The sequence below is a fragment of the Stenella coeruleoalba genome, assembly GCF_951394435.1.
Source record: "Stenella coeruleoalba genome assembly, chromosome: 11".
Classification (NCBI taxonomy): Eukaryota; Metazoa; Chordata; class Mammalia; order Artiodactyla; family Delphinidae; genus Stenella; species Stenella coeruleoalba.
In genome coordinates this window covers 55,199,015-55,222,871 of record NC_137157.1, presented here as the reverse complement: position 1 = coordinate 55,222,871, position 23,857 = coordinate 55,199,015, and the positions used below count along the sequence as shown (strand labels likewise).

Below are 23,857 nucleotides of genomic sequence, written 5' to 3'. Positions count from 1 at the left end.
ATGAATTTAATACCTAGGAAATATATCTAGAGGCACTGGTGAATCCTTGTCGAAAAAATAGTGAGAATAATGGATCAAGAGAGAAGACACGCCAGACCAGAGAAAAATGATTTAGTAGAGGAAAGAGTCTTGACCTTTTAATAGAGCTTCACAAGAACTATTTCAACAACTGCACTCATAAATGCTATGTGTCCTGAATTGTTTGCATTTGTGCATTTTACAATTATTTACTACTAACAGAACAAATGATGGCATTGAAGAATTTACTTAAGAAGGAATAAAGAAATTTGGATAGCTCAGGGGAAATATATATTAAAATAAATGTATATAAAGCCAATGTATGAACAATTATATATATTTGTATATATATATATACACACATGTATATGTGTGTATATATATATATGTATATATATATATATATCAGAGAAAAAGAGAAAGAATAATAAAGAGAATATGTATGAAGAAAATATATTTTTACCCAATATTCATTATTCAAAGTTTAGGGAATGAATGAAAAATGAAGAGTAATGCATTTTTGAGTTATTTTGGAAGTTGTAGCTATATTCTAAATGAAATAATTGAAAATGAATAAACTAATGAGCACAACACTGAAACTCTCTCAATGTGTTATCACATACATATTACAATTTCAGAAGTGCCACTGGAAGTTTCTGGGTATAAAAAGTACAGTAAGTCCCCTACATATCAACAGGTCCTGTCCCGAGAGCGCATTTGTAAGTCCAATCTGTTCATTAAGTCTAACAAAGTTAGGTACCCAACTAACACAATCAGTTACATAGTACTGTACTGTAATAGGTTTATAATACTTTTCACACAAATAATACATAAAAAAAAATGTAAAAAATAAAGAAAACATTTTAAATCTTACAGCACAGTACCTTGAAAAGTACAGTAGTACAGTACAACAGCTGGCATACAGGGGCTGGCACTGAGTGAACAGGCAAGAAGAGTTACTGACTGGAGGAGGGAGAGGAGGTGGGAGATAGCAGAGCTGAAGGATCGTCAGCAATAGGAGATGGAGGTCAAGCTGCAATTTCACTACGCCTGACATTGATGGCACAGGTTCTGGTTCCTCGCTGGATTCAATTCTATCTACCCCTTTGAAAAAACTATCCAGTGATGTCTGGGTAGTAGCTGTTTTTCTCATCATAGATGACACGGTAGCACTGGATTGCATCCTGAACGGCTGCTGCAACCTTCGTGTACCGTTCTACGTTTGGGTCCCGTGCCTCAAAAACTAACAGTGCCACCACAAATAAAGAAAATCCCCTGGCCATTTCCTGTGTCACGAATCTCTTCGGTTCTTCAGTTACTTCTTCCTCTTGTCACTCCACTCTCTCAATTATTTTCACTTTTGTTTCCATTGTTATCTCTTGGCACTTCTTAGCAGTACCAGCTACATCACAGCTGCTTTTACACTTGCTTCTGGATATCCTGGGCTTGAAATAAATACTGTACTACTCTGTACACATGTTCACATGTTTGAAAGTTTGCAACTTGAAGGTTTGTATGTAGGGGACTTAATGTATTTGCTTTTTTTAATGTCTGAAAATGACCTAATTTTGCTCTAATTCTTAAAAGATACTTTAGCAGAATATAGAATTCTAGATTTTCAGTTAGTTTTCCTCAGCACTTTGATGATATAATGCTTATATCTTATGCCACAAAGACAGGGTCTTGACAATGATTAAAACTGTCCCATAAAGGGTGAATTATATATTATATAGTCATAGAAAAGAATAATTTTTAACACAGCTATAGAGAGATCATATTTTATCTAGTGTTTATCATTTTGAATATAGATTCTTCACTCTATTGTTCAGTCTTAGAAAGCCAGAGTCCCTGAAATATAGCTGTGTGACCTTGGAAATGCCATGTAACCCCTCTGATCCTTTTCCACTTAATCTGGAAAAGGAGCATTTATAACACCTTATGTACAATGCTGTTAGAAAAAATAAATGAGACGATTAAGTAATGCCAAATATTAATTACAAGGTAAGTAAAATTATTTGCCATTGTAACTATGAACAAGCTCTAAGATAAAGGAAGAAAATTACTTTTCTCACAGCACATGCATGATCTTGTTCTTTTCAATCAACTGGTATATTTGGCAGGGGTTTCAAATTCATATCCTTACAGAGAATAGACACTAACATAAAATGTGTGAAGTGAAAGGATATAAGATTATAGAGAGCAATGGGGCTCTGCTAATGAAGAGTAATCTAGAAAGGCATTTACTTTCATTTGTATTGGAACATGACTACAGAAAAGTCTGGCTTAAAGATGACTAGTTTTACATGTAGTTTACAGAGTTATTCTCAAAGTGTGTTTCTTTAATACATATTTTGATTTAAAACTGTGGTTGTCTACAAACCAGCAAAATCACACTGGTGTAAACTTCAGTTTCCTCATAACACTGACACTTACCTTTTCAATCCCACTCTTCTCTACTTTTATTCTAGACATTTGCTTTACTACTCTAAAGATCCACAAAGTGTTCCCTATTTATTCTTCCTATTTAGAACTTACTTACTCTAATAATGAATTTAGCAATAGAAGGGTGGGGCTCAATGCCAATAAAACACAAAAGAGAACAACACATAAAAGGACTTAGAATGTTGGCATGGGCAAATACAAAGGAATTACTTCTGTGAGCTGAAAAGCTAGAGAATTTAATGAATGAACCAATGTATTCAATAGTCTGTAAAGGGTTTGAAATACTTGAAGTTAGAATATAATGACATGTAGAAGGAATTTCAATAGCCATTATCCTTTCATTCCCTGAAAGAATAATGAGCCAACAGCTTCATAAGCATTATACCTCTATTGTAAATTATTACTTAGCAACTGTACATCCTAAAATAATCATGCTGAATTTCTTTTATTTATTCTCATTTGAATAAATGTGTTTTCATTCCAGTATTGTTCAAATTAGTAAAGACCTAGCTTTGTGCTATCAGGTAGATTGCAAAATGCTTGAGAAAAATGTTAGTGTTTTCAGTGGTAGATTGTATGTGTTTTTAAATTATTATAACATTTAAAAAATCTTTTCATAAGTATGAACTATTTAGTCATATGTTTATGACTTTTGTTAGAGGAGTTATAACTGTACACATAAAATTTTGAAATGGTCTGTTTAATTAAAATCACTATCATCAGAACTCTAGTAAGTGGGAAGCAGATAGAAAACAATCAGATGTGGTTTATCACCAAATGAGATAATTGCAAGTCTATGCTTTAATACTTAAAACTAATCATTTATGTAAATAGTTAAATGATTTTTCTTGATCAACTACAGTATATTCACATATGTCTATATTTTGTGATGGCTTCCTTTAACTCTAAATGTGATTGAAAAATGATTGGCTTAAAGATTAGAAATACGTTAAATAAATTGATATCAATGATATTAATATCAATTGATATTAATGAATCTGGGAACACATATCTTTGAAATTAATGCTTTTATAAACATTCAGTATCCTTTGTCATGCCATCATTTAGTAGAATTGCCATTGCACATTTTATGAAAACCTCTGTAACCTGGTTTGATTTTTAAATATATTTAAGAAATATTATTATATTAAACTGAGAGAACTATTTAATATCTCAGAAGGTAAGTTAAAAACAGGTAAATATATAAATTCAAGTCACTATCTTGCTTAAAAATTTTATCCTACTTAAAAACACTTAAAGTGTTCTTTCATAACCATTTTTTCGTAGGTTTTCAAATTATGTAAACAACAAAAACAAAAGAAGTACAAATCTGCAAAGACATTGCTTTCCGTGCTAACTGAAATAGAGTTACACATTTTGAAATTTTACTTTTGTAGCACATGGGGGAAAGGATTAAGATTGCTCCTGTTGATAAGATAGACTCTTAGTGCCACTCTACCAACACATTCCAGATAAGGAAAGCACAGAAATACTGAGTATTAGAGATCTGATGATAATCTTCAGGATTCACAGGTAAAGCACCTATAGATACAAGACAATTGCACAAATGACACACCCGAACAAATTTTGTATAGAAGCGTATGAATATACTCTTGCTCCTCTCTTTTTCTACTATGTTGCTTTTTCTTACGCATTGGTCATCCCAAATTCTTCACTCTTGGAATCTCCTCTGTGGCTTCTTCAACTTGAAACATTTTAGTCAACTGTGTTCACATTTAAATCCAAGCCCATGTGTTTGTTTACCCATTCTGGATTGACTCCCATTAACCAGCCAGTTCCAGGTTGATGAACCTATCACTTAATGTTTGCCAAATCTGTGTGTGACCTACTTGAAGCATAACTTTTTTGCTTCTGGACATGCTTCTAGATCATTCATTCCCTCTCTACATATCCAATCTGGCTCATTGGCCGAGACTCTGATCAGTGTAATTATCAGTTTTTGGAATAACTAGGAATACATTTAGTTACATCAGCTACAATATAAAGTACACAAATTAAATGATATTTCCAGTCTAAGCAGAAGGATATCTGCTTTGTAGAGGAGGAATAAAATACCTAGAAATAAACTTAACCAAGGAGATGAAAGACCTATACTCTAAAAAACTAGAAAGCACTGATGAAGGAAATTGAAGATGACAAAATGAAGTGGAAAGATTTAATTGGAAGAATTAATGTTGTTAAAATGGCCATACTACCCAAAATAATCTACAGATTTAATGCAATCCCTACCAAAATACCCATGACATTTTTTCACAGAAGTAGAACAAATAATTCTAAAACTCATATGGAATCATAAAAGACCCCAAACTGCCAAAGCAGTCTTGAGAAAAAAGAACAAAGCTAGAAGTATCACCTTCTGGACTTCAAACTATACTACAAAGCTACAGTGATCAAAACAACATAGTACTGGCACAAGAACAGACACACAGGTCAATGGAACAGAGTGGACAGCCCAGAAACAAACCCACACACTTTTGGTCAATTAATCTAAAACAAAAGAGGCAAGAATATACAATGGAGAAAGGACAGTCTTTTCAATAAGTGGTTCTAGGAAATAAGCAGCTACATGTAAAACAATGAGATTAAAATATTTCCTCACACTATACAGAAAAATAAAATCAAAATGGATTAAAGACCTAAATGTAAAACCTGAAACCATAAAATTCCTAGAAAAGAACATAGGCTGAACACTTTTTGACATAAATCACAGCAGTATTTTTCTGGATATATCTCTTAAGGCAAAAGAAACAAAAGCAAAAATAACCAAATGGTACCTATTTAAGCTTAAAAGCTTTTGCACAGAAAAAAGAAACCATCAACAAAACAAAAAGACAACCTACAGATGAAAGAAAATATTTGCAAATGATATCACCGACAAAGGGTTAATATCCGAAATATATAAACAGCTCATATAACTCAATATTGAAAATCAAACAACCCAATCAAAAAATGGGCAGAGGACCTGAATAGACATTTTCCCAAAGAGTACATACAGTTATCTAACAGGCATAGGAAAAGATGCTCAACACACTAGTTATTAGAGAAATGGCAAAACAACAATGAAATATCACTCACTTGTCAGAATGGTTATCATCAAAAAGTCTACAAATCACAAATGTTGGAGAGGATGTGGAGAAAAGGGAACCTTTGTATACTGTTGGTGAGAATGTAAATTGGTGCAGTCACTATGGAAAGAGTACAGAAGTTCTTCAAAAAACTAAAACTAGAACTACCATATGATCCAGCAATACCACTCCTGGCTATACATCCAGAAAAAACAAAACACTATTTCAATAAGATACATGTACTCCAATGTTCATAGCAGCATCACTTACAATAGCCAAGAAACAGAAGCAACCTAAGGGTCCATTAACAGAGGAAGAGATATAGAAGATGTGACACACACACACACACACACACACACACACACACACACACACAGACACAGACACATACATAATGGACTACCACCCAGTCATAAAAAGAAATGAAATTCTGCCATTTGCAGCAACATGGATAGACTTAAGGAATATTATGCTTCATGAAATAAGTCAGACAAAGACAAATACCGCATGTTATCACTTATATGTGGAATCTAAAAAATAACAAATGTTTATAGCAAAACAGAAACAGACTCATAGATTAAAAAAAAAAAACAAACTAGTGGTTACCAGAGGGGAGAAGAAAGGGGGTGGGACAAGTTAGGGGTATGGGATACAAATTACTATGCATAAAATAAATGAGCAACAAGGATATATTATAAAGCACAGGGAATTATACCTATTATCTTATAACTTTTACTGAAGCATAATCTATAAAAATACTGAATTATTATGCTGTACCTGAAACTAATATTGTAAATCAACTATACTCCAATTAAAAAAACAAAAAATAACAAAATACATAATATGAATTTGTATAGAATATAAAAGACATGTAAAATATTTTAGTAAATAAAAGATAGTACAAGAGAATAAGAAAGAAGGTATTACCCCTAGAACACAGAACAGATAGGAAAAATAACCAACCAGAACTTCTAAGAAAAATAGTATAATTGTGATGAAAACTCAGAGGATAGATCACAGTATAGCAGATGCAGCTAAAAAGAGAAATTATAAAAGAAAGATAGCTCTAATGAAATTCTGTTGAATTAGCAAAAATACACAGAGGGATACAGAGTATGATGGAGACACTGAGAAGAGAAATAGAAATCCTAAAATATGTCTAATTGGAATTTTGTTTAAATTTGGTTTACTTATGTGTAATAATTGAATACACATATATATATGCATAAACACATACATATATATGTACATGCATTCACAAAGAAAATTCACTGAATGGACTATATGTATATTGGAAAACTGAACAGAATATATATATGTATATTCAGTGAATTTTGAGAAATTCATATAGTCATGTAATCACAATGATGATTGGAATACAGAAGAACTTCCTTACTATAAAAATATCTCCTGTTTTACTCACATTCTCCTCACATATCAACCCATGGCTACTGCTAACTGTTTTGACTTTTCCAGAATGTCATGTAAATTAAACCATACAGTACGGTAGTAACCTTGATTTTGGATTCTTTCAGGAAGCATTTGAGACTCATCTACGTTGCTGCATGTTCTTTTTACTGCTGAGTAGTGTACCACTGTATGAATGTACATCCATAGGACATCTGTTTCTAGATTTCAATAATTATAAATTATACTGCTATAAACATTCATATAAAGGTTGTCAACAAGTTTCTATTTCTCTGAATATATAACTAAGAATGGAATTGCTCAGTCATATTGTAAAAGTATGTTTAATTTATAAGAAATGCACTTTTGCATTCCCTCTGGCAATGCATGAGTTACATTTGCTCAGATCCTCAACACTTAACTATTGTCATTTTAAAAATATGTATTCACTTTAATAGGTGTGCAGTGGTATCTCATTGGGGTTTTACTTTACATTTTCCATTGTCTAATGATGTTGAGCATCTTTTACTGTGCATATTTGCCATCAGTATATCTTCAGTAGTAAATTATCATTCAAATATTCAAATTTATTCAAATATTTTAACATCATCTGTCAACAGCTATGGAGAAAATATATTCTTCCATCTTTAGCTTGCCTCTTTATTCTATTAACAGTATTTTTCTCAGAGCAAAACCTTTTAATTTTGATGAAGCCCAATTATCAAATTTTTCTTTTATGAATCATGCTTTTGATGTTTTAACAAAGAACAGTTGAGTTAATCTGTGGTCCTGAAAATTTTCTCTTTTCTTCTAAAAATATTAGTTTTACACTTATATTTAGACACATCATTCATTTTAAATTAATTTTTATATACAGTATAAGGTAAAAGGTACCAGACTATGCAACCCCAAAATATGCCTCTGTGGCATATGAATCATTTGGAGCCAAAGGGCACTGAGAACCAAGAGACACAGGGAAAGCTCTAAAATCAGGGCACAAATTTTCCTTTTTAAGGAAATTTACATTTATAAAGGAAATTTCCGTTTCCTTAGAAATGTCTACCACGAAGAGGAGGTCTCTTAACAATTCTTACTAATGGAGCAGGCACTGACCTAAAGTTGCAACACAAACCTTACTAAACAACCCTTGTTTACCAATTTTTTTTCCTGGTCACCTTCCCATAACTTGCTCCCCCTGCCCAGAACCCCAAAATCCCTTTTCCTTTTTTTTTAGCCTAAGATGATATATAAACCAAAGTTTTTACCAATTCGAGTTACTCATCTCTGAGTACTCCCAGTTGTAAGTGCTATGCACATGATACTAAACTTGTTTTTCTCTCATTAACGTGTTTTTGGCCAGTCTCCTTCACAGGGCCCCTAATGATAACCTAAGATGGATAGAGGAAAAGGTTTTTCCTCCCTTGTAAAGGCAAAGATCAATGTTTAATTTTTTTTTGTATATTGATATTCAGTTGTTATAGCACAATTTATTGCAAAGTCTATCCTTTTTCCATTAAATTACCTTTTTATCTTTGTCAAAATCAATTGAATATGTTTATGTGACTCTATTTCTGCACTCTATTCTATTTTACACATCTATATGTCTATCCTCTCACAAAGATAACACTAGTTTGATTAATGTAGCTTAATACAGTTATAGATAGAACCAGATATTGAGACTTCCAGCTTTGTTCTTTTCAAAATCATTTTGGCTATCCCAATAATTTTGTGTTCCATAAACAATTTCGATCCCGCATGTAAATATCACAAAAAGTCCTGATGGAATTTGATTGGGATTTCTTTAATCCATAGAACAATTTGAGAGAATTAACATCTTTATACTGAGTCTTCAAATCCATGAACATGGTGTATCTCTCACTTATTTATGCCTTTTCTTTCTTTTATCAGCTTTGTGTACTTTTCAAAATATAAATCTTCCACATATTACATTGCTAATTTTTGGAGCAATTTAAAGGTAACTTTTTTAAAAAAAAAAATTTATTTATTTTTGGTTGCATTGGTCTTAGTTGCTGTACATGTGCTTTCTCTAGTTGCAGCCATCTGTGGTGAGTGAGGAAAATCTAAATTTCTTTACCTTGTTATTCAATTAATTCTGAGGTAACCAAAGTTAAATCTGAACACACTTGAAGGAAATGCCTAAAGGGATAAAATTTATCTCATTTTTATGTTATAAAAATTACTCATGACGTTAGAACAGATACATTTGAATACAATTTTATATTAAGTAAAACAGAATCAAAAATTTTAGTTTCAAATTAAGAACTCCTGAAGGCTACAAATAAAATGTGCAAGTTATAGTTTAGGTATTATCCCTGACTTATGAAGTAGTCAACTTTTTATCTACTCTTTGTTTTCTGAGAACTGAGTTGAAACTGACTTAATTTAAAAAATAGAGCAAACAGCCTCTGCAAGTTCAAAACTTAAGATATAAACTTCTTTTGATTCACTAATCAGTGAGTTCCTCTGGCATTAATCCAGACTAATGCTTTTCAGCATACAAGCAATGTCCATGTTCAACAATCTTAAAAGGGCCTTTACATTTTATATCAAGCAATATAGTTAGTAACAATTAATTTTGCTTTAATAAGACTTATTTCACATGGAAGAAAAATATGCAATGTTTTCAAACAATGTTAAGAAGTTGATTAATTCAAAAAGGCTTTGGAACAAGGATGTGGCCAAGAGGGCAAAGTAGGAAGACCCAGAGCTCAATTCCTCCCATAGGCACACCAATATGACACCTATCCGCAGAGCAACTATTGATGAGAATGACTGAAGACTAATGGAAAAGATTTTCCACAACTAAAGATATAAATAAAGAACCACAGTGAGACAGTAGGACGGGTGGAGAAGTGGTATAGTCAAGCCCCACATTGCTGAGTAGGACACCCACAAATGGGAGGATAATTACAACTGAAGAGGTTCTCCCCAAGGAGTGAGGGGTCTGAGACCCACTTTAGGCTCCCTGTCCTAGGGACTTGAACTAGGAAGACGAGCCACCAGAACATCTGGTTTCGAAGGCCAGTGGGGCTTATGTATGGGAGAGCCAGAGGGCTGAAGAAAACAGAGACTTCATGCTTAAGGGGCTCAGGAAAAATCTCTCATGCTCCAAGATCCAGTGTGGAGGCAATCATTTGAAAGGAGACTGGGCCAGACCCACTTGCTGATGTTGGAGAGCCTCCAAAAGAAACAGGATGAAACTGAGAACCCTCTGGGGACACAGAAACTGGCAGAAGACATTTTTGGGAGCTTGTTCTACCATGAGGACACTGGTGTTGGCAAGTGCCATTCTGGAGTCAGCACTGAGGTCTTACCCACCCACCAGCTGGTCAGCTCCAGTGCTGAGACATCTCAGGCCAAGCAGCCAGTCACGTGAGGACCCAGCCCTGTCCACCAGCAGGCTGGGCACCGGCACCAGGACCCCTGAACCCTACAAGCAGTGCCCCATGATACAGCCCCACCCACCAGCAGCCTGAAGCCTGCATGAGGTAAAGCCTGGCAGCCAACTGGATCAAAGGACAGTTCCACCTATCAACGTACTCACAATAGTCAGCCCAGCAACAACAGAAGGGCCCATGCAGCCCACCTTTGGAGCACCCCTTGAGCATATAGCTCTGTGACCAGAGGGGAGAGTGTTGCTGGGGCACACAGGATGTCTCCTACATAAGGCCACTTCTCCAAAACAAGAAATGTAACTGACCTGCCTAATATGTAGAAATAAAAACAGATATCCGGAGAATGAGATGACAGAAGAATATTTTCAAAAGGAAGGAACAAGATAAAATGTCAGAAGAAGAACTAACTGAAGTGGAGATAAGAAATCTCTCCAAAAAAGAATCCAAGTTAATGACCATAAAGATGCTCAATGAGCTCAGGAGAAAAATGGATGAACACAGAAGTTTAACAAAGAGAAAATATAAAACAGAACCAAATAGAGCTGAAAACTACAATAACTAAAATAAAAAATACACTAGAAAGAATCAGCAGTAGATTAGATGATACAGAAGAATGGATCAGCAAACTAGAATATAGAGTAGTGGAAATCACCCAAGCAGAAGGCTGAAATCATATCAAGTATCTTTTCAGACCACAACAGTATGAGACCAGAAATCAACTACAAGGAAAAAAAAAAAGAAAGAAAGACAAAACAAACCAAATAAACAAACAAAAAACATGCAAAAAGCATAAACATGTGGAGGCTAAACAATATGTTACTAAACAACCAATGAATTACTGAAAAAATCAAAGCGGAAACAAAAAAATACTTGGAGACAAATGAAAATGGAAACACAATGATTCCAAATCTATGGGACACAACAAAAGTAATTTTGAGAGGTTAGTGTATAGAGATACAAGCCTACCTCAGGAAACAAGAAAAAAATCTTAAATGACCTAACTTTACAACTGATGGAACTAGAAAGAGAAGAATAAACAAAACCAAAAATTAGTAGAAGGAAAGAAATAATAAAGATCAGAACAGAAATAAATGAAATAGAGACTAAGAAAAACAGTAGAAGACATCAATGAAACTAAGAGCTGGTTTTTTGAAAAAATAAGCAAAATTGATAAACCTTTAGCAGACTCATCAAGAACAAAGGAGAAAGGGCCCAAAGAAATAAAATCAGAAATGAAATACAAAGGATTATAAGAGAGTACTACAATTATATGTCAATAAAATGAACAACCTAGAAGAAATGGATAGATTCCTAGAAACATTCAATCTCCCAAGACTGAATCGGGAAGAAATAGAAAATATAAACAGACCAATTAACAATAATGAAATTGAATCACTAATTTTAAAAACTCCCAACAAACAAAAGTCCAGGACCAGATACCATCACAGGTAAATTCTACCAAAAACGTAAAGAAGAGTTAACATGCAGCCTTCTGAAACTATTCCAAAAATATGAAGAGGAAGGAATGCTTGTGAACTCATTCTATAAGGCCAGCCTCACCCTTATCACCAAACCAGACAAAGACACCACAAAAAAAGAAATTTACAGGCCATCACTGATGAATACAGATGCAAAATCCTCAAAAAAAATTAGGGAACCAAATTGAATAGTACATTAAGAAGATCATACACCATGAACAAGTGGGATTTATCCCAGGGATTCAAGGATGGTTCAGTATTTGAAAATCAGTCAATGTGATACATCCCATTAACAAATTGAAGAATAAAAACCTTATGATGATCTCAAAGGTGCAGAAAAAGCTTCTGACAAAATTCAACATCCATTAATGATAAAACTCTCAACAAAGTGGCTATAGAGGGAACACATTTCAATATAATAGAAGACATATATGAAAGCTTTTCTTCTAAGATCAGGAAAAAGACAAGGATGCCCATCTTCACCACTTTTATTCAACATAGTATGAGACATCCTAGCCACAGCAATCAGACAGAATAAAAAAAAAAAAAGCAAAGAAAAAGCATTCAAATTGGAAAGAAAGAAGTAAAACTGTCATTAGTTGCCAATGACATGATACTACATATAAAAAAGCTAAAAATGCTACCAGAAAGTTATTAGAAGTAAGACATGAATTCAATAAAGTTGTAGGACACAAAATTGATACCCAGAAATCAGTTGCATTCCTATACACTAATAATGAATTATCAGAAAGAGAAATTAAGAAAAGAATCTCGTTTACAACTGCAACAAAAATAATAAATCTAAGAAGATAAACCTGTACTCAGAAAACTATAAGACACCGATGAAATAAATTGAAGATGACACAAATGGAAAGACGTACCCTGTTCATGGATTGGAACAATTAATATTGTTAAAATGACCATACTACTGAAGGTAATCTACAGATTCAATGCAATTCCTATCAAAATACAATGGAATTTTTCACAGAACTAAAACAAATAATTCTAAAATCTGTATGGAAACACAAAATAGCTCAAAAACCAAAACATTCTTGAGAAAGAAAAACAAAGCTGGAGGTAGGTATCATGTTCTTTGATTTCAAACTATACTATGAAGCTACAGTAATCAAAGCAGTATGGTGCTAGCACACAGACACACAAATCAATGGGACAGAAAAGAGAGCCCAGAAATAAAACCACCCTCATATGGTCAATTAATCTATGACATAGGAGGCAAGTATATTATCATGGGGAAAAGACAGCCTCTTTAATAAATGGAGTTGGGAAGACTGGACAGTTACATAAAAAAGCATCATACTGGACTAGTTTCTCACACCATATACAAAAATAAACTCAAAATGGATTGAAGAGTTAAATGTAAGACCTGAAACCATAAAAGTTCTAGAAAAAATCATAGTAAGTTCTTTACATTGGCCTTCACAACATTTTTTTTTTATCCTCAGGCAAGCAAAACAAAAGCAAAAATAAACAAATGAGAATAAATCAAACTAAAAAGCTTTTGCACAGAAGAAAAAAAACTATCTACAAAATGAAAAGGCTGTCTACTGAATGGGACAAGATATTTGCAAATGATATACCAGATAAGGAGTAAAATATCTGAAATATACAAACAAATCGTTCAGACAAACGAAAAACAAACAACCTGATTAAAAAACGGGCAGAGGATATTTTTCCAAAGAAGACATACAGATAGCCAACAGGAACATGAAAAGATGCTCAACATCACTAACCAGCAAGTAAATGCAAATCAAACCAAAATGAGCTATCACCTCAGACCTATTTGATAAAAGCCTCAGAATGGCTATTATCAAAAAGACAACAAATAATAAGTGTTGTCTTGGTTGTAGAGAAGAGGGAACTCTCATGTACTGTTGGTGGGAATGTAAACTGGTGCAGCCACTATGGAAAACAGTGTGGAGATTCCTAAAAAGAATTAAAAAGAGAACTGTCATATAATCTGCTAATTCCACTCCTAGGTATTTACCTGAAGAAAACAAGAACATTAATTAGAAAAGATATATGCACCCCTATGTCCATTGCAGCATTATTAACAATAGCCAAGATATGGAAGCTACTCAACTGCCCATCAACAGACAAATGGGTAAAGATGTGGTATATATACATATATATATATATATATATATATATATAAAAAAATATGTATATGTGTGTATATACACACACACACACACACACAGTGGGATATTACCCATAAAAAAGAATGAAATTTTGACAATTATGATGATATGGATGGAGGGTATTATACTAAGTGAAATAAGTCAGACAAAGACAAATCTGTATGATTTCATTTACATGTGACAAGTGAAAAACTAAACAAAGGAACAAACATAACAGAAACAGACTCATAGATACTCATAGAATTGGTGGTTGCCAGAGGGTGAGTGAGGGAGTGAATGAAATAGGTGAGGGGGATTAAGAGGTAGAAGCTTCCAGTTACAAAATAAGTGAGTCATAGGCATGAAATGTACAGCATGCGGAATACAGTCAATAATATTGTAACATATTTGTATGGTGCAAATGGTTACTAGAGTTATAGTAGTGATCACTTTGTAATGTGTAGAAATATCAAATCACTATGTGGCACACCTAGAACGAATATAGTGTTGAAGGTCAATTATACTTCAATTAAAATAATTTTATCTACCCTAAGCTATAGTAAAATCTACTTCCCTAATTAATTATTGTGTAAATGTTTTGTATTTTTCCAATACCTATCTATCTATCCAATGACATTGAAGTTCATTTCCCAAAGCCCAAACTGTCAATATTTTACATATATATGTATATTTAGATGTGTATGTAAATTATATGAATATATATATTTAATTAAAGCAAAGTAAGTTTTTCATAATTCTAATTTTTGTTTTTTACTCCCAAACAAATTTAAGCATAAGGGGTGGGCAGGATTTTTTTTTTCTTTTTTGGCTGTTGTTCATTGCTGCCTCTCCAGTGCTCAGACCTATCCCTTACACATAAAGTCTCAGCCAGAATATTTTTATAATGTATAAATAAAATATTACCCATAAAGATAATCCTATATCTGCCAATGTAGGTGAGCAAATAAAAACATTCCTGCCTGAGAAATGCACATTGCTCATTTATACCCCTCTACCCTATGAAATTGATTTTTGCTGTGGGATGTTTAAAGTGAGTTAAAATCCATGCACGTCCCTTTATTTAATTGTGGGCCAGGAGAACTCTCAGCTTTTGCTGCAAATTAGCCAGCAACAGGAGCAATTCATCCAGATACTGAAATGAGCACCCTGGGGAGCTGGTGGATATCTCGGATGTGGAGTGTGAGGTGGGTCCATAAGAGAGGAGGCCTGGCAGATGAACTACATCCAAGTGAAAATGCAGGAGAAAGAAGCTATACTTGAAAACCCTGGGCTTCCCAGAGAACCTGGTGATCCAGAACCACTTTCCTTGCGAACGAAACTGGAGAACTTGGCTGCAATTTTCTCCTGACCCAGAACTTTGATGAGGAATGAAACTGGGAGGGCAGGCACCCACAGCCCCCACCTTACGCCCACTCCACAAGAATTTATGTATATACATATCTATAAAGATGTATCTATTTTACTTTATTTACTTAGGCATTAGAAAAAATTTAAAAACTTTAAAACAAAACACCCAAACTTCCCACCCTCTTAAAGTGGCCCCATTCCCACCCTGGCCTGAGAGGACCCAGGCCAGATGGCTGTCCCCCACCGCCTGTCCCAGCCCAGCAGCCTGGCAGGACTGGAGGGTGACAGATGGGCCCCTCTTGGCCCCTGTCCCAGCTTCCTGCAGCCAGATGGAGAGGTGGGTGCTTGTTTTCTGCTCCCCCACCCAAACCCCTGAGACTTCCCCACCCCTTTTCCAGGGTGAGGGGAAGCTAGCACCAAACTTTGGTCCTCCATTGGAGTGACTCAAATCTTTCCATCTCGGGTGAGCACTCGGAAACCCGACACCCCCTCCACAGACTGGCCATGACCTCCAGGCTGCATCCCTTTGCTGCAGAGGGAGATGTCTGGTTTGTCCTGCCTGGGAAAGAGGCAAGATCAGAGCCGCTTTGGAGCTCAAGGCCACCTCCTACCCCAGAATAGAACCATGTCTCTGATAAAGGTTTTGAAGTGAAATAAAGTTTTAAAAGCTAAAAAATAAAAATAAATAAAAGGTGAAGGAGCTAGTTCCCTCATGTCTAGGTGTTGCAAGATGAGGTGGGTTAGACAGAAAGGCTAATTCCCTGAGGCTGCTCTTCAGGGGAAAGGCTCAAGGAACAGGCAGCGACAATCTCACCTCGCAGCTGCTAGTAGGAACAACTGGCCCCAACTATGAGCAATGGACCGGCTCGTGGTTGCTGCGGCCTTGGCCCTTGGCGGCCGACTTGATCCGCACCGGAAGCCTTTGGGGTACTTCTGGCTTCTAAAAGTCTCGCGATTTCCAGGCCGCGCATGCGCAGTTCGGTCCGGCGCCAGCGCCCAGCGCGAGCGTCATGCGCGAGCGTCCTGCGCCAGCCTCGCGGGCTTCTTCCGTGCGCGGCATGAAAGCGACAGCCTTTCTCTCGCACCGGACTGGGCCTCTGCGGCGAGGAGGTGCTGCACGGTGAGTCTGAATATGAGATTTTGGGGGGAGAAGGGGAGGAAGTCCTCCTAGAGGATTGGTGTTTGAGAGATAGGAGGGGATCCCGGCACCAAGGGCACCCAGGTGTTTTCTCATCCCAGGAGTTCCCTCCTGATATCCCGTGAGCTTCTTTTGGGAGGAGTGGTTGGGGTGCCGCCTTTGAAGCTCAGCACATCCGAACCTGTCCTTTTCCTGTCCCTTCAACAGGACCTGCCCTTACTTCCCACAAGCTTACCCTGTGGGCTCCAACTGTGCCCTATTTGACTCCTTGGGAAACTCCACATTCCACCCATCCAGCCCAGGCCCCAGGTGTTAGCCCAGAAGGTTAATTCAAACTAGAGAAAATGACATCCTTTAATTTTTTTTCCCCTGATGTCTGGAAATAAACGAGTCAGAATTGCAAAGCCTTTTAGATTTTCATAGATCAAAGGTTCATTCTGACTCTTAGTTAAAAGGAAGATGGTAGATTGGAGAAAGAAAACAAGAAGGTTAGTGAAGAAGGAAAGCAAAGGAAAGGGAGCACGAGGCAAAAAAAAAAAATTGGTTTCTTCTACTTTGTCCTATAACCTGCAGACTAGGTTTAGTGATTTTATGGTATGACATGAAGTAGGGAAGAGCAAATATTGCATTTTCCTCCATCAGATACAGCTGTGCTGAGGCAAACAAGTGTTTGCTTATCCAGCCGTGACTATGTCTTACAAACAAATTTACCAATTTAGAAATACTGGAAGTTTCTGCAGATGCATTGACTTATTAAGCAGCAACTCCCAGAAATATTCTTTCAAACTTTTGAAAATAAATTGCTCTAGTAGATTATAGTATATTATCATGTCCTAGGAACTCTAGGAAGGAAGAACCATAAATGGAAGCCAGGAGACCCCCATCAAGCAGTATATAGGATATTAAGACTCAGGAACACACATGCAGCAAACCCATTTTCACCAAATTAACCAAGGAAATTGACCTTTACTGCTTTACTGGAGGGCCAGGGGCCCTGGTGTTGACAACACATTAGAACTAATAGAACGTAGCTATTATGTGGAATGGGTCTTGAGTCAGTTCATTTTTCTGTTAAGTAAAATAGTGATGACAGGGTGTTAGGGGCCCATGGGCTAAGCCACAGGTATGTGAATTACACATGTATCCTGATATACTGAAAATACTGTATTGTTTTATCTCCCAAGATTTTTTTAACATCTGTTTAGTGTGAGTCATTTCCTGTGCCCTGGGTGAAAATTCAAGCAAATATATGGCTTTGTTGGTCATAAAAATGTGTCGTTCAGTTATCTTACTGTGGCAAGCAACTTAATTTACTGATGGCCGCCAGCTGTAGCCTTTTTGGATCTAACACTGGATCCCATGGACTGCTAATAGTCAATGGTTATACACAGCAGGTGTATGAGAAAGGGATATTTATGCAAGATATTGAAGTCCTCTAATGGGCAACTTTGACTCAAAGATTCCCCGTCTGACTGGAGAAAACTTTCTTAGAGATGTTCTGCTGTCTGAGATGCTTTCCACCCAGTCTCCTTCAGGGAGACAGGCATAAGGCCTGCTTTCAAGTCTGAAGGCTCTCTCAACCTTCTCTGTCTCCCAGTACTTTTTCTTCATAGGGATTTGCCCAAATATATATCTATCATCTTCTTTAAGTACCCAAACTAACATAATGACTTTTCCAAAAATTATAAGCATAATCTCAGTTAAGGAATTGGAATTTTGAGTACAAATTATTAGTCCAAACTCTGAACTTGTTTTAATGGCAAACCTCCTCTTAACTAGCTCAAGCCTGCTGTCAATAGAAGCCTTTATTGGAATAAGGGCTAAGGCTTGAACTTTGTCTCTTTCTCCCCTTTCTGCTTCTCTTCCTCCCTCCTTCTCCCAGTCTCCAATCTCATTAGTCAGTTACTATCCAGGGGATGTGGAAAAAGAAATGGAAGAGAATAGGAAAGGAACAGGAAAGGATTTTACACTGGCAGCTAGCTTCTCACTCTCTGGGACTGAGGATGCTTGAAGCTAATCTTGTGAAGGAGGTCTTTTCTGATGACAAAGGTTCTACAATTCCTTTGACTTAGGCAGAGGCAATTTATACCAGTCTTTAGGAATCTTGCATCACCCCAGTTCTTTTCTGCTGGAATTCCTTCATCCTTTGATAGATACACACTGTAGTAATGCGATTTATAATTAGAAATATGTATCTGGTCTTCATCCTCATTTCTGACACAGCTCCTAAAACCATTGGTTTCCTAAGAGATAAGAGTAACAAAAGTGTCTTGATATTCACAACAAACCCTTTTCAACTACACCTGAGTTCATGTTAATGAGGAGACTTTTGGAAAACACCTGAGGATGGTAAAGGGCATCCAAAGGAAGGGGGCTGGTTGCCAGGGGAACCAACCATGTGATTAGGGGGTTGGAACTTTCAGTTCACCCCCTGCCCTCTGGGGACGGGGGAAGGACTGCAGTTTGAATCAGTCACTAAGGGTCAATGATTTAATGAATCATGCCTATGTAATAAAGTCCCCATAAAAACTAAAAGGGTGGGGTTCAGAGACTTTCTGGGTTGGTGAACACGAGGGGACGCTGGGGGAATGGTGCTACCAGAGAGCATGGAAGCTTTTCCCACATAACTTGTGCTCCTTCCCACATGCCTTGCCCTGTGCATGTCTTGCATCTGGCTGTTCTTGAGTTATATCCTTTTATAATAAACCAGTGATCTAGTGAGTAAAATGTTTCTCTGAGTTCTGTGAGTCGCTCTGCAAATTAATCGAACCTAAGGAGGAAGTGGTGGGAACCTCCAGTCTGTACACACACTGTTTCTTTCTTGCCAGAAATATATAAAACAGTTTATAGGAAATCCTGGCATATACCTTGTGTTGATGAATACCGGGAATGCAGGCCTACCCTCATGCAGCCATCTCTGCCAGGCTGGTACAGCTCACTTGAGCTTGATGATAGCCTGAGACAGGGCCAGATTCTCTTTGTCTTCCTCTTCAGAGGGCTCCAGGGACATCACTTCATCACCCTTCTGGGGATAAGTGGACTCTACCTCTGAAGTGCTTACAGATTGCAAGAGCTCTTATCCAAGAGTTCTCATCAATAAATCTTTCTCCTACATCTGCGTATTTTCTACCTGCATTACACTCAGGGTTCTAATAGTTGTGAAAATAGTTTTGAAATAATTCCTTTGAAAATTTCCAAGAGATGGTTTTTCCTCTCATCTTCAAATTTATCATTCATTGTGTTCATAGTTCTTTATATACATTTACAATAAATACATCATTACATTACTTGTATATGATTAAAATGCACTTGGAGTTTAAGGATAAGCAGCAGATTGGAGACATGGTATTTGGAGTTTCTTACTTCTCTCATGTTCACAGAAAATTGCTAAAAGTACTTAGGAGTATTTTGCTGGGTAACTAGGCTTTAGAAATAAAATGCAGGGTGACAGGTAAATACCAGAGTCAAGTAGAGTTTTTTAGATATAATTGCATTATTCCCTTTGCAATGAATATTTTACCCATGCTAATCATAATTAAAATTACATGTAATAATTTGGGAGCTTTATAAGTAGAGTATTTGGGGGTTGTGTCCCAATAGAGATTGGGTATTAATTAAGAGGAAAGACAAAATGAGGGGAAAATAAGATTAAGTTGATTTAAAGGAAAGGATAGTTAAATAAGAGGGTGAGGATTATTGCAGATTGTTAATCATGATAACATCGAATTCCTGTATCTTGGAATAATACTTTCGTTTTTGAATAAAAGTGATATAATATTCAAGATTTTTAATTCTCTCTTTTCATATGATACTGTCATTTAAGATTGGTAAATTTTATGCTATATGAGTATATATTAGCCTGCAGAATTCTGAAATACAGAATCTTCATCATTTCTGTATCAGTTGTTTTGTATTAGAGAAAAAATTTAAATATAATATTGTTATGCAGTATTTCCCACGTTACATTTATATGTAAAAGTTGTGGTGTGAACATGTGTGGGAACCTTCAAATTATTGCCTGTAAATTCTGTGTGATTTTTAAAGGTACATTTTCTAGAACCACTATATGCATAGTCATATATGTGTGGCATAGTGAACTCAACACAAGATTATTCTTTGAAAATATTTCAATTTTTTGTAATTGCTCTTGAGAGACTAGACAGATATCTCTCCAATATGCAGCTCATGCTACTTAACCTGATCTTTTCATCTACTAAAATTAAACTCAGTTTTTGATAGTTTTCATGTTTCAACTGTAGCAGATTATCTACTTAGTAATGTTTAATCTTAATGATTTTTCTCTAAAATATGCATCTTTTACATTAATTAATTGTACAAATTCTTACTGAACGTTTATGTTCTTACTCTGGGTAAACAAGCGTCAATATAATAACTCTTTTCTTAAAGAACTTTTGTCTAATCAGTAAAAGAAATTGTCTAATGCATCACTAATTATAGTAAAGTACGATAAATATTATACTAGGGATAGGCCCCAACTCTTGGCAAAGCACTTGGGAGCAGTGCGGAATCTCCATTATTGTTATTCATGAACAACGTATGTGAGAAAGAGTACACAATAATAGGTGTTGACCAATCTGAGGACAGTTTCCCCTCAGATATGTTACCTGTAAATAACAATTCAGTTTTGTTCCATAGATACATATGTTGATTTGTGAGCTTACTTAAAGATATATGCCCTTAAATAAACTCATAAAGAAAAATTATTTGATCCATCATGTACATTCAGCAGAATGAAAATAGTGTGATATGGTTTCAATAAGTTTATTGTTAAAGTGCCTCAACACATAAAGAGGCACTATTAAGTAGGGTGTAAGTGTTCAGGCTCTGGAGACATATTCTATGACTTCGAATCCTATCTCTATAACTTACTAGCTTTGTGACTTTAGAAAATTATATTTCTGTCTTTCTGGTTATTTTTATATGAAATGGAGAAGATATTAGGCTAAACCATATGAGATTGTTATATTTGGCTGTTTTCTTTTATAGTTTATTTAGGTGTAACTGATTTATAACAAACTACACACATTTAAAGTATGCAATTTGATGAGTTTTCATAAATACATATATACCTAAGAAACCATTGCCATAATTCAGATGTAAACATAGTAGTCACTCCAAAAAGTTTTCTTGTACCCCCTTTTTTTTTTTTTTGTGGTACACGGGCCTCTCACTGTTTTGGCCTCTCCCGTTGCGGAGCGCAGGCTCAGCGGCCATGGCCCATGGGCCTAGCTGCTCCGCGGCATGTGGGATCTTCCCGGACCGGGGCATGAACCCGTGTCCCCTGCATCGGCAGGCGGACTCCCAACCACTGCGCCACCAGGGAAGCCCTTATACCCCTTTTAAATTCATTTTTCCCTACCTCTTTCTCCTGGAAAGCACTGATTTGCTCTCTAGCTCTCTGGATACTTTGCCTTTTCTAGATTTTTTTTAATGAGTGGGATCATTGCTATATGTACCTTTTTGGTTTGACTTCTTTCATTTAGCATAATTATTTTGAGACTCATTCATGGTTTTGCAGGTATCAAAAGTAGTTGCTGGCTAGTATTTCCTTGTATGGGTATTCCACAATTTGTTTATTCGTTCATCTGTTGGTGGACATTTCAGTTGTTTTCTGTTTTAGGTGATTGTATATATTAGATGTTTAGGTGATTTATATATTTGCTGTAAACATTTGCATACAGAAAACAGTAGAGAAAAACAATGAAGCAAATAGTTTCTTTGAAATGACCAATAAGCTTAGGAAAGAAAGAGAAAAGATATAAATCTTCAATATCAGGAATGACAGAGGTGACATTGCACATCCTACATACACGATGAGAATAATAAGAGAATGTTATTAACATCCATCAAGAAGTCTGGTTAATTAAATAAAATGGAAAAATTCCTTGAAAGACAAAAATTACCAAAGCTCACTCAAGAAGAAATAGATATACTGACTGGTCCTATATCTATTAAAGAAATTGATTTCATAGCAAAAAAATTGCATAAAAATAACTACCCCTAGATTGCTGCCTGGATGATTATACCAAATATTTAAGAAATAATAACAATTCTATGTAGATACTTCTAGAAAATTGAAAAGGGAAGAATACTCCAAATGTATTTTATGAGACTGGTGTTACTCTGATAACTGATTCAGATGAAGACATTACCAAAAAACACAAACAAACCCAAAACTATGAAAGAACAAAATCTACGAACCTAGACACAGAAGTCCTTAACACAAAGTTAGCATATCAAATCTAGTAATATATTAAAGGATTAATACATCATAACCAAGTAGGGATTATTCTGTTAACACAAAAATCAATGTAATTCACTATATTCACAGATTAAAGAAGAAAAGCCATATAATTGCCTTGGTAGGAACATTAAAAAAATTTGGCAAAATTCGATCTCCTTTTATGAGAAAAACTCTCAACATAATGAAGGGTAGCTATGTAAAACCCACAGCTAACAGCATAATTAATAGTCCAAGACTGAATGTCTTCTATCTGACATGGAGGATGAAGCATGGTTGTCCACTCTAACCACTTCTATTCAACATTGCACTGAAGGTCTTAGACAGTGCAATATGTAAAAAAATGAAATAAAAGAAATACAAATGGAAAAGTACGAAGTAAAAAAATTATTTGCAGGCAATCTGATTTTCTAAATATTAAAGAATCTATAGAAAAGTTACTATTTGACATGCTTAGACTCCCCAAAGAGCAATTCTCTTTGTTTTATCCTAATAATAATAGAATCTACTTCAAAGGTTATAATGATTGATGTGTTTGAATACATTAATATACATATGGCATTTATCATAGAGTCTGTTCCAGAGGAGGTAATCTGCAACTGTTAGCTAATGCTTTTTGCCATGCATATTATCAGCAAAACTTGAAAATGACAATACAGTGCAATTGAAAATTGAAAAAGAGAAAGAATTAATGAGCAGAAAAATAAATATGAGGACTGAAATATTGTGTCAGGTTAAATGTTAGTTTAAAAAAATTACCTCTGAGTGATAAATAAAAACTGGCTCTGAGTTTCCCAGCAATTGATACTAAAAAGTAAATATGCATTATCATCACATGTTTATCAATATCCATACCATTTAAAAACATTTTTTAGAACAGATAAAGACATTAATGAGAGGCACGATTGTTTGTTTTTTTTCTTTTTTGCGGTACGTGGTCCTCTCACTGTTGTGGCCTCTCCCTTGGCGGAGCACAGGCTCCGGACGCGGAGGCCCAGCGGCCGTGGCTCACAGGCCCAGCCGCTCCGCGGCATGTGGGATCCTCCCGGACCGGGGCACGAACCCGTGTCCCCTGCATCGGCAGGCAGACTCTCAACCACTGCT

The 23,857-nt window shown here is 35.8% G+C and overlaps 1 protein-coding gene and 1 long non-coding RNA gene across 5 annotated transcripts in view; one reads left to right on the top strand and one right to left on the bottom strand.

Moving 5' to 3' along the window:
• LOC307193993 overlaps positions 1–16,879 on the bottom strand; it is a 241,924-nt gene extending 225,045 nt beyond the window's left edge. The window contains exon 1 of the long non-coding RNA XR_013830473.1: positions 16,168–16,879. This is a non-coding gene — a long non-coding RNA (uncharacterized lncRNA). The remainder of the gene's footprint in view (positions 1–16,167) is intronic.
• The window catches only part of LOC307193992 (uncharacterized protein), a 123,523-nt gene continuing 115,636 nt past the window's right edge, over positions 15,971–23,857 (top strand). For all 4 annotated transcript variants that reach the window (XR_013830471.1, XR_013830472.1, XM_079936635.1 and 1 more), the window contains exon 1: positions 15,971–16,473. Coding sequence is in view for 2 of the 4 variants with exons in the window: in XM_079936635.1 (XP_079792761.1) it covers positions 16,210–16,473 (264 nt within the window). In the remaining 2 variants the exon portion in view is untranslated. The remainder of the gene's footprint in view (positions 16,474–23,857) is intronic.